The sequence below is a fragment of the Lutjanus erythropterus genome, chromosome 15, assembly GCF_056507025.1.
Source record: "Lutjanus erythropterus isolate fLutEry1 chromosome 15, fLutEry1.hap2, whole genome shotgun sequence".
NCBI lineage: Eukaryota > Metazoa > Chordata > Actinopteri > Lutjaniformes > Lutjanidae > Lutjanus > Lutjanus erythropterus.
The window spans coordinates 17,451,617-17,467,241 of NC_139331.1; the positions used below are offsets into that span (position 1 = coordinate 17,451,617).

The 15,625-nt window shown below is 39.1% G+C and overlaps 2 protein-coding genes across 6 annotated transcripts in view; one reads left to right on the plus strand and one right to left on the minus strand.

Moving 5' to 3' along the window:
- Positions 1-14,894, minus strand: gpatch2 (G patch domain containing 2). 4 transcript variants are annotated; one of them, XM_084738050.1, is made up of 10 exons: positions 14,760-14,894; positions 12,609-12,852; positions 10,616-11,163; positions 8,882-8,946; positions 7,537-7,734; positions 6,742-6,862; positions 6,183-6,222; positions 4,897-4,961; positions 4,603-4,691; positions 1-1,737 (listed from the first exon to the last, which is right to left on the minus strand). In XM_084738050.1, the coding sequence occupies exons 1-10, from the start codon at positions 14,807-14,809 to the stop codon at positions 1,568-1,570; spliced, it is 1,590 nt and encodes a 529-aa protein (XP_084594176.1). In that variant the 5' UTR covers positions 14,810-14,894; the 3' UTR covers positions 1-1,567. The 4 variants fall into 4 exon arrangements, 3 of the variants coding, with proteins under 3 accessions (XP_084594176.1, XP_084594175.1, XP_084594177.1); XM_084738049.1 differs by having other exon boundaries at positions 10,613-11,163; XM_084738051.1 differs by lacking the exon at positions 14,760-14,894 and adding an exon at positions 14,358-14,739 and having other exon boundaries at positions 10,613-11,163.
- The window catches only part of lpin1b (lipin 1b), a 26,366-nt gene continuing 25,586 nt past the window's right edge, over positions 14,846-15,625 (plus strand). For both annotated transcript variants that reach the window (XM_084738046.1, XM_084738047.1), the window contains exon 1: positions 14,846-14,984. The gene's annotated coding sequence lies outside the window, so the exon portion shown is untranslated. The remainder of the gene's footprint in view (positions 14,985-15,625) is intronic.

A 15,625-nucleotide genomic window follows, 5' to 3' on the forward strand; every position in this document is an offset into this window, starting at 1 on the left:
TTGAGGCAGTCTCTGAGTTTAATATTTGTTTGTGTTACTGACAGCTCATCTCACACTCTGAATAGGCCCGGTGGGGTAAAAGACCAGCCATCTGGTGCTCTATGGTCACAGAAAAGGAGTAGAAGAAACAAATATTGTTACAGTACAACTTCCTGCACATTTTTTAATTTACAATTTTATTCTTTTCTAGAATTAATCTCTCTACCTGCACTTAAAATGATTTCAAATCTGTATTCAGGACAATCTATGGGTGCAGGTCTGCTATATTACCCAATAAAAAGAAACAATACCACAATTTAGTAAAAGACAATGGGTCTAAAACTAGATTTGAAAAATGTAATTTAAATTTTTCTGTTGTTTTTTTTTTTACTGTAGAAACGGATTTAAAAGGTCCTGCAGTCAAACATGTGTTTTCACTTGTCTGATCAGACTTCAGGTCTTTACTCCCCTTCAGTCCTGAGAAAAGCTCTCATCAGGCCAATAAAGTGAAAACATCTGTGAACAAAGGGCACACAGGGTCTCAATATGCTCATGGTAGCGATATTACCTCAATTTTTCAATATCAGAAAACACTGAAATTAGATAACCCTATTTATTTTCTCCCTTTCACTGGGATTTCCAAAAAGTATGGAAACACTGAAATGCTTGTGCCAATCATATATGACATTTTGTCATATGCCATCAGTAAAAACACATTTCAGGGTAAAATACCTAAGAAACTTGACCTTGTATGTCCAATCGTGTGTTTTCTTAGTAAACATCAGCTGCACATGCATACACAGTGGTGCTAAATGAAAGGGAAAAACTGTGTCTTTGATTTTTATCCGTTTTTGTTTTTGAATAGATTAAAACATTCTGCTGACACAACTTCTTCCGTTAAATGAACAATAAAACGGATGGTAAAAAAAAACATCCAGATATTCCAACACACATCCATACAGTGTACTCTAACTTCATTGCATTACGCAAGAACCGAAGAATGAATCTTGAGGTATGGCCTACTAATAAAATCTTTGATTCCAAAAATCTTGTGCAATATCGGACAAAACCATTCATCGTTAATTCACTAACCGAAAAAAAAAACAAAAAAAACACACCGTCATCATTTGCGCGCTCATTATATGGTCAAAATTACCCCAGTTTTCTTGCCTGTAATGACGGCATATGAGGTAACGGGGCTGAGGCAGCATGCCAGCTCAACACACTAACAATGAGGCATCAATGTCATGTGTTTTCTCCAACATGGAGGCTCTTGAGAGAACATGTTTGCTAAAAGTCTTTTCTCCAGCTCAGTTTCAGTCATTTTCTCCATTTGTGGGAACAGCCTGTGTGGATATCCCAGGCTTCTTCAAGTTTCCCCAATATGGGAAAGTTTCTCTTTCATCACAGACTCTGTTGCTAGGACGAGCCTCATTCCTTCCCTTCTTACGACTCACATTCCTGGATTATTCCTGGGTAATTGTTCATTGCACTGAGCAGCATTTTATCTCCCTGGCTCCTCATAGCTCTTGGTTTGGGTGTGACTCGTCCCAGCCCGCTCCAGGTTCAGGATGCAGAAACCAGTTGTTCAGTTGAAACCTAGACCTGTGCCTTTGGGTCTCTGTGTGGCCCGGATGGGCTCGGTGATGCCCCTGCCCTCTGGACCCAGGCCCATCCCCGGACTCCAGCCCATGCTCTGCAACATTCGGCTCCCCATGTTGGTGTCAGGGATGGGAGGTGCGTTCTCCCCGACCAATCCTGAGGACAGAGGTGACGGGTTAGAAAAGAGTGAGATTTGAACAGCTTGTGTGTAAGAGTGCATTCATGCGCTCTTTGGATGGTCCCAGTTTCCGAGATGTGAGGTTGTTATTCCGACTTTGGCGTGTTTGTGTGCTTTTAAGTCGTAAAGTGGAAGAGAAGCGGGTACTAAGAGACAAGCACAGGTCTTGTTATCAGGGTTAATGTTAATAAATGACATTTTCTACTTAATCTAAATCACTAAATCACTATGTGGACACTAAATAATGGTTACAGCTTCACAGTATATGACAAAAAATATATGATAAAATAAATGATATGCATTATATGAATTAATAAAAAGTTAACAGCAAAACATTTAGTCTCATCTGTCATATTTCTGCACATGTACAACTTTGCAACACACATAACAAATCCCACTTTCTAAGTTGTTGTTCTGACTTCAGGTGGCATCCACATGAATTTTAACAGTCAGGAATGCATTTCTCCCATTATAAATAAATAGTCAAAAACCAAATCACAAAAATGCTACATGCCGAGGACAGAAATAATAAACAGGAACATAAGGGTTATATACAGTATACAAACTACCTTACATTAAGGTTTAGTCACCATCAGTTCAAGCAGCTTGAATACATCACCTTTTAATTGTTTTCTGTTGTAATTTGTGTGAGCTTAACCCTGTTTTTCTCACAAAATGTCTGTACTGAAAAAGGTGTTTTTGGTAGGATGATATTTATGCAAAAACTTCTGGGGTACAATAACTGGGCTAATTTGTCTGTTGGGTCAGATGACAAACAGGGAAAGAGAGCCCAATTTTTGAAAATGAATGTGCATCCTAAGGTTCACTTGCCAGGTTGGGCAAGGGTGACAGAAATCAACTTGCCAAAGTCAACTGTCATATGTTTTATTTATTAGCAGGTAGCAGATAACAACAAAGACCAAAGTTAATTGTCATGTTTAATATAATTCAGTAACATCTATAAAACAATAGTACAAAATTTTTAAGTCCAAGGTTCTATCAATAAACGTATCATTTTGGTCTAAAATCAAAGATATTTAGTTTATATATGATAATAGACTCCATATTTCAGGGGATGAAAAGTACATTTTTGCATGAAAAATTACGTTAAAAATTAATTGATATCAACTTTGACTCTAGGAACTTGTGATGTTTTAATGTTAATAGATTAATAGATCAGGAAAGTAATGAATTAGTTGCAGGTCTGGTAGCAGTGTTTTCATGTTTGTAATTTAGCTACTTCATGATTAAAATGCTTGTCTCATCTACCGTCTGCCTCCATATAAATGTCTAGACTGCAAAACTTGCTGCACTGCCAGCTCTCCTCTATTGACATCATCACTCCATTAAATTTTTTTAAGTTACATCTAAGTAATGTAATCATGTAATCAACTTAGCCACATTTCCGGTCTGTGTCCCGACCAGACAGTGGTCATTCTGTCCTCACCGTTCCTGGAAGTTCACAGTCCAGTCAGAGACTGTCCTGTTACGTTTTAATCCTGTCTTTATTTGCATGAAGCATTGGGCAAAGCCGCCCGCTCATTTACACACATGCTGACTGCTGAGTCCCAGGTGAGTTCGAGCCAAATTGTCAGGATGTGAATTTGGCAGGCCCACGCCGCCATCACCCTGCTGTGAGGTCAGCACCTGCTGTTCCTGAGCGCTGCGCCTGTGTCTGGAGCAGGTATCAAATGTGTCTGATATTTGCAGTGCACTGCTGATCGTGTCATTTTGGACAAAGAAAATTCAGAAATCTATAATACATGAAATTTACAAGAGTTTTGGCAAATACTTATTTAATGTTTACTTTTTCTTTTCTTATATTTTCAGCTAGCAATACTTTTAAAACATTATCCAACACAAATTGCATCAGAAACTCTTAAATGTTCCAGTCTGAAAAATATGTCATTTATAACATATGAACAGTCTTAAGGGAAAAAAACAAGAGGAGGAAAGCCTAGAAAAATACTGAAACTGGTGAGGATATAATTTCCAATTGCTATCAATGTTAAAAAAAAAATGTCTTCCTGTCCAATGTCCACAAAAAGGGTTCAGTGCTGTCCAATACAAACAGAAAGTGTATTTTGCCTGATACATGGAGTTGGATGTAGTACAGCGCATGTGCTAAAATAAAATTTTAGCATTGGCCCATTTCGGCAAGTGAGTTGCCAAATTTACTTGGCTGACATGGCACTTTACTTGCCCCAGGCAATTCCTATTGCTGAGCGCCACATCAGACACCAAACTGCAACGTCCTTCAGCTGGCACTCAACTGTTCAAACAATACTGGTGTCAAGGTGTAAATGATGATCAAAAATGGGACATGTCTTAAGACTAAATATAATATACTGGGAGTTTGACCTAACAGCATTAGGGTTTACTGTCTCCAAAAGCATCAACTTGCCCAGAGGTAAGGAGAGTGGTTTGGAGGAGGGGGATACACAAGTGTTACTGGCTAAGAGCTAATCCAGTATCTCTGCTCTGACAGCATGACTAGCCAGCTGACTCTTGTCCAACAAAGCTTAGGAGGAAAGGGGGTTAAGAGCTAAAGCAGGGTTTAATAGTGAGAGAGGAGGAGAGAAGGATGAGGGACTCCCATCCCTCAATTAATTCTTTTAAAAATGTGTAGTGAAACCCTCACTTTTCATCCCAGTCCCTCGTGTTTACATCAGTGTACGTGCCAGACAGACGGCAGTGAGGAAGCAGGCGGGCAAACATACTGAGCTCGACCAAGAGGGGGAGGAAAACAAGTGAGAAAGTGAGAGCCAAAAATACAGTAAAAGGGCCAGTTGGTAAAAAGTGCCAGATGGTGTGTGAGGTGTAGCTAGGTGTGCATCCAATACCTGAGGGGGCGGTAGAGCCGAGGGGGGCTGCTTTTCGCCTCCGCTTGACATCCCCTGTACATAGAGAGCCGAGGTGCCCGCTGGTCTGTCTGCAAAACCAGCCAAGCAAGACCAAAATATGGCAGCATTAGTTTTACTTCAAGTAACACTGCACAAAGTATTCTTATTCATTTGAAAAATACCATTAAACACTGTGAAACAAATGCAGCAGAGGGACAAAGTGGGTACTAAAGGAAATGAATGTGAGCTCTGGTCATAAATCACCAGTGTTTTAAGTTAAATTGTTGTTCTCACCTGCTGGCTGTTTTTACTGAACAGCTCCTCCGATGCCCTCTGTCTGACCGTGGGTCCCAATGCAACTGAAGAGGCAGAGAGAGGAAACAAAAGTTAGCAAGTAATCCATGCAAAAACACAACGCTACGTATTTGTCAACACCAACCACCCTGGGTTCTTGTAATAGATAAAAATCTTTGCATTTTCACTAGGGCTGGACAATTAATCAAAATTAAATTTTTTGATAAAGGAAAAATGTGAGACAAAACAGCGAATTATAATTTGATCTGATTAATTTCAAACACTCAAAAAAAAAAATATATATGCAAAAAAAAAGACAAGACAAGGAAAAAACTAGACATCTGTTGTCTTTGTCACCTAAGTGTAGACCTTATGTAAGTTATACAGAATAAAAATACAATATAATTAAGCATTGCAGTGCTGCAAAGATGCTGGCCAACAAATCTTGCTCCCCAGATGTAAGAAAACATGTTTGATTTGTACAGACCCCAACAAATATCATAAAATAAAATGTGTTTTTTTTTTTTTGCTTTTTTTTAAGTGAAAATTGCAACGCAAAATGATAATTTCCATGAATCATGAATCATTTTGCATTTACAATATCTGTCAAAATAATGGCAATATGATTTTTTTTATCGCCATATCATGCCACCTAATTTCAACCCATCTGAAAGGGAACTAGAAGGGCACTCAGTGAGCAGAGACCTCTGCCAAAGCTAATAGTCCATTCTTCTATGATATCCAACTTTGCAAGCGCAGACTTCACAGTCAATATTATTGCTCATTCTAGTAAAAGGAAAACTTCAAGCATTTTTCATTAATATCTCTGGTGGAGTTATTGCAGACAATTCACATTTGGATGCGAGTAGTGGAAGAGTAGCATTAGTTGCATGATATATGTGTCCATAAGCACACCTAATTTGAGAAATTAGCAATGTTAAAATTGTGATATGGATTCCTCTTTTTGTTTCAACTGTTTCATCACTGTTGAACTTTACTACCACCTACTGGATTTTAAGACGTGTGGCACTGATTCCACTGAAGCCAAGTGCCCTATCTCACAATGCTGACAACAGCAAAAAAGTATTTATGTATCTGTCCCATGATTCAGATACGCTCCTAACTTCAGTGGCTTCGTCCATGGCCAGTGCTTCATTCTACCACAAAGTTTTATGAAAATCGGGCCAGTAGTTTTTCCATAATCCTGCTGATGAACAGGCAAATGTCACCAAAAAAATAACCGCCTTGGTGGAGGTAATAAAATGAAGTGAAGAAACATGGCTCACCTGTCCGTGTTCTCTCCTCGAGCCCGAGCTAAACCAAGGCCTGTTGGAGATATAAAACTGTCATTCAGGCCCTCAAATTCCCATCAAGGCAGCGTTCCAGGGACAGAAAGCAAAGTACTATTCATCACCATTTCTCTTCGAAAGTGAATTGTTGGCCCTTGTCCACCACAGAAACCTAAGAACCTTTTTAAACTTAAACTTGGAAGAATTACCTGTGCATGGACTGCAGAAATTTAGTTACAGTTTCATACTTTTTAATTGATTAGACCTGAAAAACTGTGACAAATATGAAAATATTTCTAGAAAACTCCCTACAGGACTCCTGGTCTGATCTTGCATATGTCTACTGTCATATAATGTACCTATACAGGAGATGCTGTGATGCGTGTTCCACTTTACTTTGATTTTATATCATATTAATACCTATTCAAAGAAATGTTATTGTGTGTTTTTGTTTTGTCTGATGCTGTTGTCTGCAAATTGCATGTGTGCACTAGATAATTAAATCTTAGATAACAGAGCAGTCAGAACTAACAGCAATTTAAAACATGGGACTCACTCATGGGAGTCCTGGCTCTGTCTGCCCAGTCTGTCGTTGAAGCTTTGGCTGGAGCTGCCCTGCAGCCCCGCCTCAGATGCCTGCTGGTTTCCATGGAGACGACTCAGTCTGGCCTGGAACCCTGACAAACACAGCGTGGGTTCAGGACATGATTATTGAAATGATAAGATTAGTTTGATCGTTTTAACACAAAGTGTAAGAGACAGTTGACGTTGGATGAGAGGCAACTGAGCCCAATATGTCGCCTCAGTCTCGCTGGGATACAACACAGGGAGGTGTCCTGTGGCAGCTTTAATTAAAGAGAGGCACAGGATTGCTCGAAATCCTGCTTTGTTATATTAAGCCTACTGGTACAAAAAAGAGAGACCACTGAGGCACTGGGACTTTTCGATAAAAAGTGATCAGGTTATATATTATTTGATGTACAATTTATTTTTTCTGTTTAGTACTGCTTACCAAAGACATAGGTAGGAGATTTTATTCCCTATATTTACCTTACGACAACACTTTGCAGCCATACTGCTGAACATTGCCTTGATTTCTGTCTGTGTGAAGTGTTTGCCTCCTGCTGGTCATCAGTGAGACTGCAACATCATTGTAAAATTCATATGACTGTTCATTTTCAAACCTTTGTGATTATAATGTAAAATCTGACCATAAACTCCCGTTGTATTATCTACATTTGAATTTCAAAATCTGTAGCAATCTATCTTCAAAAAGACATTTATTGTGTCGGAATTGCTAAACAATGATACTGCTGTTTCTAAGTCTGCCTTCCGTATGTTTCCAGCCTACCTCTCTGAGCTCCAGGGCTCATGAGTGGGAACGATCCTGTGAGGATGCTGTTGAAAACTGGGTCAGCTAGGTCCAGCTCCTCCGATCCTGTCTCCCTCTCCCACCAGGGAACCACTCCCGCTATCCCACACGCACCTCCGGGTCCTGAACCGGTGCCAGGCTCACCCTCATAGAACCAGTCGCTCTGCTCGTCATCACCTAGAAGAGGACAAAGGCATAAAGTGTGACGCCACACTTTTCTACAACTTGGAACAGTATGTGTGCATTGTTATTTCATTTTACAGGATCTGATTAAGGATTGATTAAGGAAGCGCTACTATATCTACACCTGTATAAAACTAACTGATGTGACTAGGGCTGTTCAGATACCCATACCAGTATCAGAAAATGACTGACACTGCCTTAAATGTGGGATCAGATATTATGAGTACACAAGTCTATGCATCGATCCGATACCACGTAATTCATTATCCCGAAACAGGACAGTACTATTTCCCAGCAGCGTCCCATACAGCAAGTTTTATATGATCAGCAGGGGAGAGACATGCCAGTTTTACCTACACACCAGCTCGCACTGCAAAATCTGTGTTATTGTAGTCAGCTCTTGGTAAGCAGAAGATCTCTCAAGTCCATGTCAGGAGGAGAGCAGATTCTGTATTTCCCAGTCTATCCTAGTCTGCCCATCTTGCCAGAGGTAAGGCTGGCGCTGGAAACCTGACTAAGTTACTGTCTGTTTTGTGGTACTGTGAGTACCCAGTGTATATATTGTACATTATCCACTGAACTGCAAATACAGATGTTATTTCAGTCTTTATTCCCTGATTTGGTTTGGTTTTGTGGGAATCTGCCCAGAGCAGTCTTCTTGAGTTACCTTTCTTTTGTGATTGTGAACTGGATTGGACTGAACTATTTGGGGTTGTAAGAAAACCTTACAGATTGGATTACACTTAATCAAGTGGATTTTTTTTAACACACTGGTATCTAGCACAAGGTTCTGGTATCATAATTGGCATCAGGAAAGAAAAAAATGTGTCTGAATATGTCTAATAAAAACCTAGAAAATTCAGGTGTTCACTCTTATCTAAAAGCAAATAATATGCAGTTTAAAAGACTAATCATTATCAGGCCAAACACAAAGGTGAGACCCATCAACAATTAATCTCTGGAATCAGGTCTCAAAGGTTTGATGGCAGCCATTATTTCAGTGACGTGTTGATATAACAGGTGTCAAGTGCCTATTCATTTACTTAGATACTGTTTGTTCCCTTACATATACCAACAGAGTGTATGCTTCCTTCGAGTTTGACCAATCATTTTTAACATAGTTAGTATGTATGTACTGTACCTTGCCTTCCCTCATCATTGGTGTAGAGGCCTCCATCACTGCTGTTACTGACACTGCTGGTCTCACTGAAAAGAAGAGGAAAAGAGTAGATAAAAAAAAATAGATTAAAAGATAGATTAAAAATAGATTTTTTTTTTTTCATGTAAGAGATTGGTCATTCAGAGGTTAATTACTGTCTTAGATGAAAGACTAGCAAAATAATAGTTGTTTTTTTACTTTTTTTTTTTTTTAGCTTTTTTGAGCTTTTGAGCTACCATGCAATGTGTGAATCTTTACATTTTGATTCAATTAATGCTACATTTGTGCTATTCGTTGCAAAAAGAAATCCTGATAGTTTTACTAAATATAATAACAGAGACAGAGAGAAGGAGACATTACAGTGGTGTTAACATCATATTATGAGTCTCATGAGTAAATGAGTTACTGTAGCCTAAATGAGAATCTGTGAACTAACTTTAAAACTTTTTAAAATATCAGTAAGATAATTTTCTGCTCTGTTCCATATGAAGAGTGCTGTGGTTTTGATAAGTATGGAGGAACAGTGATGCTCCGTGTTACCTGCTCTCACAGTGACATGACATCTCTGTGGGTCAGACTCACGGCTCTGTACTCTGTTGTCCGACACATTTTGCATAAATGATGTGCAGCAGTGTTTCTCATCTTTCTTATAAAACCCAATCTTATTCTACACTTGTGCATTATGAAAGTTTGGTGGTGCAATGCAGTACAGTGTCAGTTCTGTTGCTGTTTTCTGCACAGTCTGTTTTGAGCAAATGAAGAGGAGACACAGGAGAGGGAGGAGTGAGCGCTTGTTTTGTGCGCGTGGGGAAGCAGAGGTCCAGTAAGAGTGACGCAGGCAGAGACAGGAGGAGAGAGAAGACGGAGGAAAGTTAGTGGCAGCTCCCTGCTGCCAAAAATGAAACATATGCACATCCTAATGAGCTGTATTGATACACGAGTGCTGCATCGATTTGTTTCCGATTCATGTTCATTTTTTTACCAATGCACTCATATCTTACACATTGAAGCCCAATGCATCGGATGCATTGTTACACCCCTAGTTATACAGGGTGTCCATAAAGTCTCTTTAAAATTTAACAAATTTATTACAAAAGCAAATAAATAGACAAATCTGTGGAAATTATTACAAAATGAAAAGTAGATATTTAAGTTTTTTGCCTTATTTAATACACCTCTATATGGGCACCATTAGTTGCACAAAGCACATCAAGACGGTACTTGATTTCTTGTCATGTTTGCTGTAGCACAGCCTCATCAGTGGTGGCAATGGCATCAGTGATCTTTTGCTTCATAGGTGAAGCATGAATGTGATTAAAAACTTTGATAACCACTGAGTACATAGAACAAATCTGATTAACATATCTCATCAACTGCTTTTGTAATAATCATTTTAAACTGTAAAGAGACTTTGTGGACACCCTGTATGTTGTCTAAACACAAGCACCAAAAATCTAAAAGTTTGACCAAATTTCAATTTAAATCAGGAACTTTCTGATCAAAGACTGCTTTGGATTGACCGTTATTCGCTAAATTAGACACATTTCTGAAAGGTGTTGTTGATGTTTGATACCCAGTCCTACAAAGTTCCTCCTTACCTGTTGGCCTACAGTGTTGCACACACTCATAAATACAGCACACAGAAGAAGATATGGAGGAGTTGCATCGTCTGGAAACACAGGATATGAAAGAAACAAAAGTCAAAACACTAACCACCTGTCACTCATGTCCTCATCCGAGCCCTTCTGCTCCTCCAACTCCATCTTGTCCTTGGACCCTTCAGTAGGAGAAGAGATGGGGTCCTCACTCTCCACCACCACCCCTTCATCTGCAGCCTCCATCCCCAGCCTGTGCGTGGCCAGTTTCCTCTTCTTCACCCTGTTCTTCCCTCCCCCTGGCCCCACTAGTCCGACTCCACAGAGCTCCATGGCACCCCTGCCCTCACTTGGACCAAGTCTATGTGGCCTGCCACCAACACGTGGTTTGGGGACAGGTGGCGGCCCTAACATGGTGGTGGAGGGGGGTTCTGGTTCCACGGGTGGGTCTACAGCCATTCGTTTGACCTTACGTCTCCGTCTCAGGCTGCGAGTTCCCTCTGCGGAACCCAGGACACCCAGGTCGTCCGGCCAAAGAGGCCGCTTGCTTCGTCCATTGTCAGCTGTTAGGAGGGAACGTCGTTTGGGTCCAAGTTGTTCATCTGAGTCGCTGTTGTCACGAGCATGGCTGTTGGCAGCAGAGACACCCCCTGTACTGGCACGGTAGTCCTGCAAGAAATGTCAGTGTGGTAAATACCAGACCGTGATTCTGAATTAAATAACTCTAAACAAACCCGAGGAGGATGTTAATTAGGCCACAGCGATATTTGAGTGGCTAAATGTATTTAACACTGACACATCTAAACATGATGGTTATCAAGGAGATTAATTGTTATGAACCAAAGCACTTAAAAATAAGGCTGTTATAGTTTTCACCTTAGACTCTTTTTGAACAGAAAGTATGGTCAGTAATATTCCAGAATTCTGATCATATAAAGCAACTACCAGACATATGTTTTAAGCGCACATACAATAGCTGTGCTCTGTCTGAGCAGGGTCATACTCTTTAGTGATAAGCAGCACTACACCTATGATGTCTGGTTAATTTCTTTGCCCTTTCCATATCTGGGCATATGGTATGTGATCATCTATGACAAAACAAAATGGTTAAATGGTAATTTAACATGCCAGAATTAAATCTCCCAACACTCCTTTCAGTGCTGTGGATAGTGCTACTCAACTAGATGTGCCGATTAATGTCTTTCTTGCATGTCACTGTTTAATTCAGCTCTGCTCAGCATTCAGCAAACTTCAATACTGAGTAGAAAATAACAAGTAATTCATTTAATACACTACTCTTATTTGAGATATTTTTTGAAAGTCTATTTAGAATATTTCCCGCCTACATTTTGGCCATAGATATTTTCATTTGCCAGACAAGTACATGTGAAACCAATGCCTATGCCAAAATTTGTTAATGGTTTGTAAGGCAGGGGATAACTTACCTTCTTCCTCATTAGCTTCCATTTTAGTTGGCGCTGTGAGGCAATGCCAGCACTACTACACAAGACTGGAAATATATATGAAGTTGAAAGAATTTCTAGATCTCGATAAGTTGTTCAAATTATAAAGAAGTAAAATACTATATTCTTGTTCTGTTCCAAAATACATTAATGTTTAGTTCTTTTTTAGTGCTCCCTATTTTAGATATTTTATATGGTCTACTTTGCATATTTCCCACCAGACATTTTAGCCATTGATATTTTCATCTGCTGGAAAGAACAGCATATGTTGGCTGATATAAACCCTGGATTTATATAAGACAACTGCAATTTAAACTGCAAATAATCTACACCACCAGACACCAGTAGATTACAGTTACCCAGGGATTAGACCAGATTAAGGTTTCACGGCTCTTCAAAACAGTGTTTAATATCTATTAAAATGAAGGGAGCAAGTTTCAGTGATTAAAATTCAAACCAACAATTCAATTCAAATTCCATCAAAAGAACTGCAGAGGTTTACACAAATTCCTTCCCCCTCCTTCATCTAATAATGGCATACTTTTTTACAAGTTTTGCTGTGTTTTTCTTAGCACAGTTAGCAAGACAACACATTTTCTGGATGTATTTAGGCTGGTTTAGGTGTTTTGCTGTCCCCCACCCACAGCTCACCTTGTGTTCTTCCACACTGGACTCGGAACCCTCACTGAGGTGGCCTGTCTCCCAAGGTGGGTGCGGGTTGTCTGACCGTCGTTTTCTACCCCTCCGCTTCCGAGCCTGTCTCTTCAGCAGACAGCCCACGGCTAGTGCATGGTCTCCTCCATCACCAAAACCACCACGCGCAGCCTGCTCAGAGCTCTCCTCCAGTGCTGACACCAGATCATGGACCAGCTCGTCCATCGTTCGGCGAAAGTGCCTGAAGTGGAAAAGAGGGGGATATTATTTTATACACTACGTTACATGTCTGGACATCTTAAAGCAGAGGTTTCAAACGTACAGCCTGTGGGCCAAAATCTGCCTGCAAAAGGGCCCATTTCAGCCAACTGGTTGATTTTGCATCATGTAAAAAATAGCAGAGCAGTCATTAATTCCGAAAACAATTCTCTGAAAAAACAATGAATACTTGTTGTTGTATTTAAATATATTGAACATTATCCAAATATCATCAGTCTTGGTGATGATTAAGAGAATGTCTAGATCTGGACATGTTTTTAAAATCATAAAGAAGTCAAAAACTTAAGTGTTGTTCATTTCCAAAATACATAAATGTTTCATGCATTTACAGATCCACTGTGATCTGTAAATTGTAATGTACAAGAATTGACAATAGAGTGACTGAATCTGTAAACCCAGATATTGGTGAATTTGCACTTATTTTCAGAATAAATTGGATGTGTTGTTATGTACAAGTTATAATGAAATGGTTTTACTAGTTTGGCCCACCTGAGATCAAACTGGACTGTATGTGGCTCATGAACTACAATGAGTTTAATGACCCCTCCTTAGAGCAGTCATTCCCAGAGACTGGGTCACAGGTGATTTTATTTAGGTCACCAAATGAATAAAAGACTATGAAAAAACTATGGAAGATTTATATCTGCAGTACTTTGATAAAGCATTTCAAGTGTATATATTGTTTTACTGATGAGAGGAAAAATGGGAGCCTGTAAATTTCACCTAAATTCACTTATTTTATCTCATTTCTGAAGAAGGCCAAAGTGTCCTATATAGTTTTTCTGATGGAGGGCAATAAAAACAATGAAATTACCTGTTAAATCAGCCTAAATGCGTTTATTTCTTTTTAATACAGCAATATAACATGTGTATATGTTTTCAATATCAAGATAACATTAGGTGATGTGAAAATAGCAGTAAAAATGGTAAGGAAAGCTCATTCATACACAAATGAACTCTTTCCAAGATTAACTGATAAGGCCCACCGTTAACTGGGTGGCGATAGTTTGCAGTTTTTAAAAAGTGACTTCCCGGAGGAAAAAAGTTTGGGAAACGCTGCTTTAAAGAATATGATAATGCAGCTTGTATTTTACTGCAGCTGTCAGCGGTGTGTACAGGACAGCCATGGGTGCTATTGGCATGCTTATTGACATAGTAGGCCGTTAAAAAGTCTGTGTGTTTAGGTAGGCGTGATTTCTAATTTGTCGTGGATGAAGGAAGCATATGCAGCATATACTCGTAACAGATCGACATCCAATCGCAGTACCGTTAACTACTCTAGCTAGCTTGACAATTTCTGCTGAGATAGCTCAACCGACATCAACGTTAACGTTAATTACGAGCAGCTATGAAACCCACATTAGCCAGATAATTAGTCATATCACATTTTAGCTACACAACATCTCTTTCCGTCGAGCAAAGTTGGACACAAAGTCCAATGAGTTTGTTGCATAAGTTTATACTTACGTTAACAGCCTGTGATGTCGTTTGCAAACTCCTCTGAAATTAGCACTGACATTACTCAGTCTTAGTCAGCTAGCTCTAGCTGTTTTGCTTGTTATTAGCTTTATGAACTAGCTAGCGTAACGGTTTCTTGCTAGCTCGCTATGTCAACTACAACAAACGTTCAACTGTTACTATAGACAGTAGAGTACCCTTTAAGAACCAAAACTAGCAGCTTTGAATCGTGGTAACATTAAAAACTGACGTCGGAAAACAAACGACAAAGAAGCCCTTTGATATTCAGATTAGCTTTGTTGCTAGCCAGTTAGCACAGCTAGCCTTAGCTCTGTAGCAGCCGGTGGATTCACGGGAGTTGAGTGGACGTGAACAATATGTTACGTCTCAGTGATTTCAAAGACCACCTACCAGCCGGTTCCCGCTTTGCCGATGGTTTTTAGATTAGCTGCACGGAACATTAAAGCCACCAAGTGCCGGATACCTTTAGCCAGAAACAACGGACAAACATTGACACACCACTGACACCATCCTGACACAAAAGCTAACGATCAGCTAGCTGCTGGATCAATATGCGACAAGAGGAGGACACCGTGAAAGCACCAAGAGGTATTATGCTGCCTTCATGTGCTCCAGGTAAATTAAAGATTAACATTGTGACAGCGAAGTACAGCAGTATATCAAAATAGTTAATAATAATGTTTTTTAGATTTTGTTCTTCTATCTAATGTTGTGGTTACTGTCATTATTTGGTGCAGATCATACAAAAATGTATTTTTGTGACACTATGTATGACACTACCACGATTCAGCCTGTAATCTGTATTACTTTATATCACAACCAAGAGTATGTGCATCTGGACACAACCAGTCTACAGATAACCTTTGCCAAATTTTTATGGCGGATCTAAACCTCCATAATTTAACATGCCATTAAAGGCAGAAAAAATAATATTAAAAAAATACCTGTAGACATTCATCAATTCATAAAACATGACATAAATTGATATTTCTTTTTGAATTTGCTTCTGTATTTATTTACTTTTGTATTAACTCCCCTTTTTATTTATGTTCCCATTTAATTTCCAATTTTATTTATCAATTTATTTATTAATTTATGCATTCACTTTTAAATTAGTTTCATTTATTTATTATTATTACATTCAAAAATTAAGAAATAAAATGGAAAATTAAATGGCAAAGTAAATAAATAAAATAGGTGTATAATACAAAGGTTAAAAATACAGAAGCAATTAAATCACAAACATCAACAGATGT

Bases quoted from the DNA above. Each gene is read 5' to 3' on its own strand.
- gpatch2 (XM_084738049.1), bottom strand. From the start codon at position 14,809: ATGTTCCGTGCAGCTAATCTAAAAACCATCGGCAAAGCGGGAACCGGC. The intron at 12,853-14,759 runs GTAGGTGGTCTT...TTTCCACTTCAG, and splicing joins GGCAAAGCGGGAACCGGCTG to GCACTTTCGCCGAACGATGG. The intron at 1,738-4,602 runs GTATTGGATGCA...CTCTGTCCTCAG, and splicing joins CGGCTCTACCGCCCCCTCAG to GATTGGTCGGGGAGAACGCA.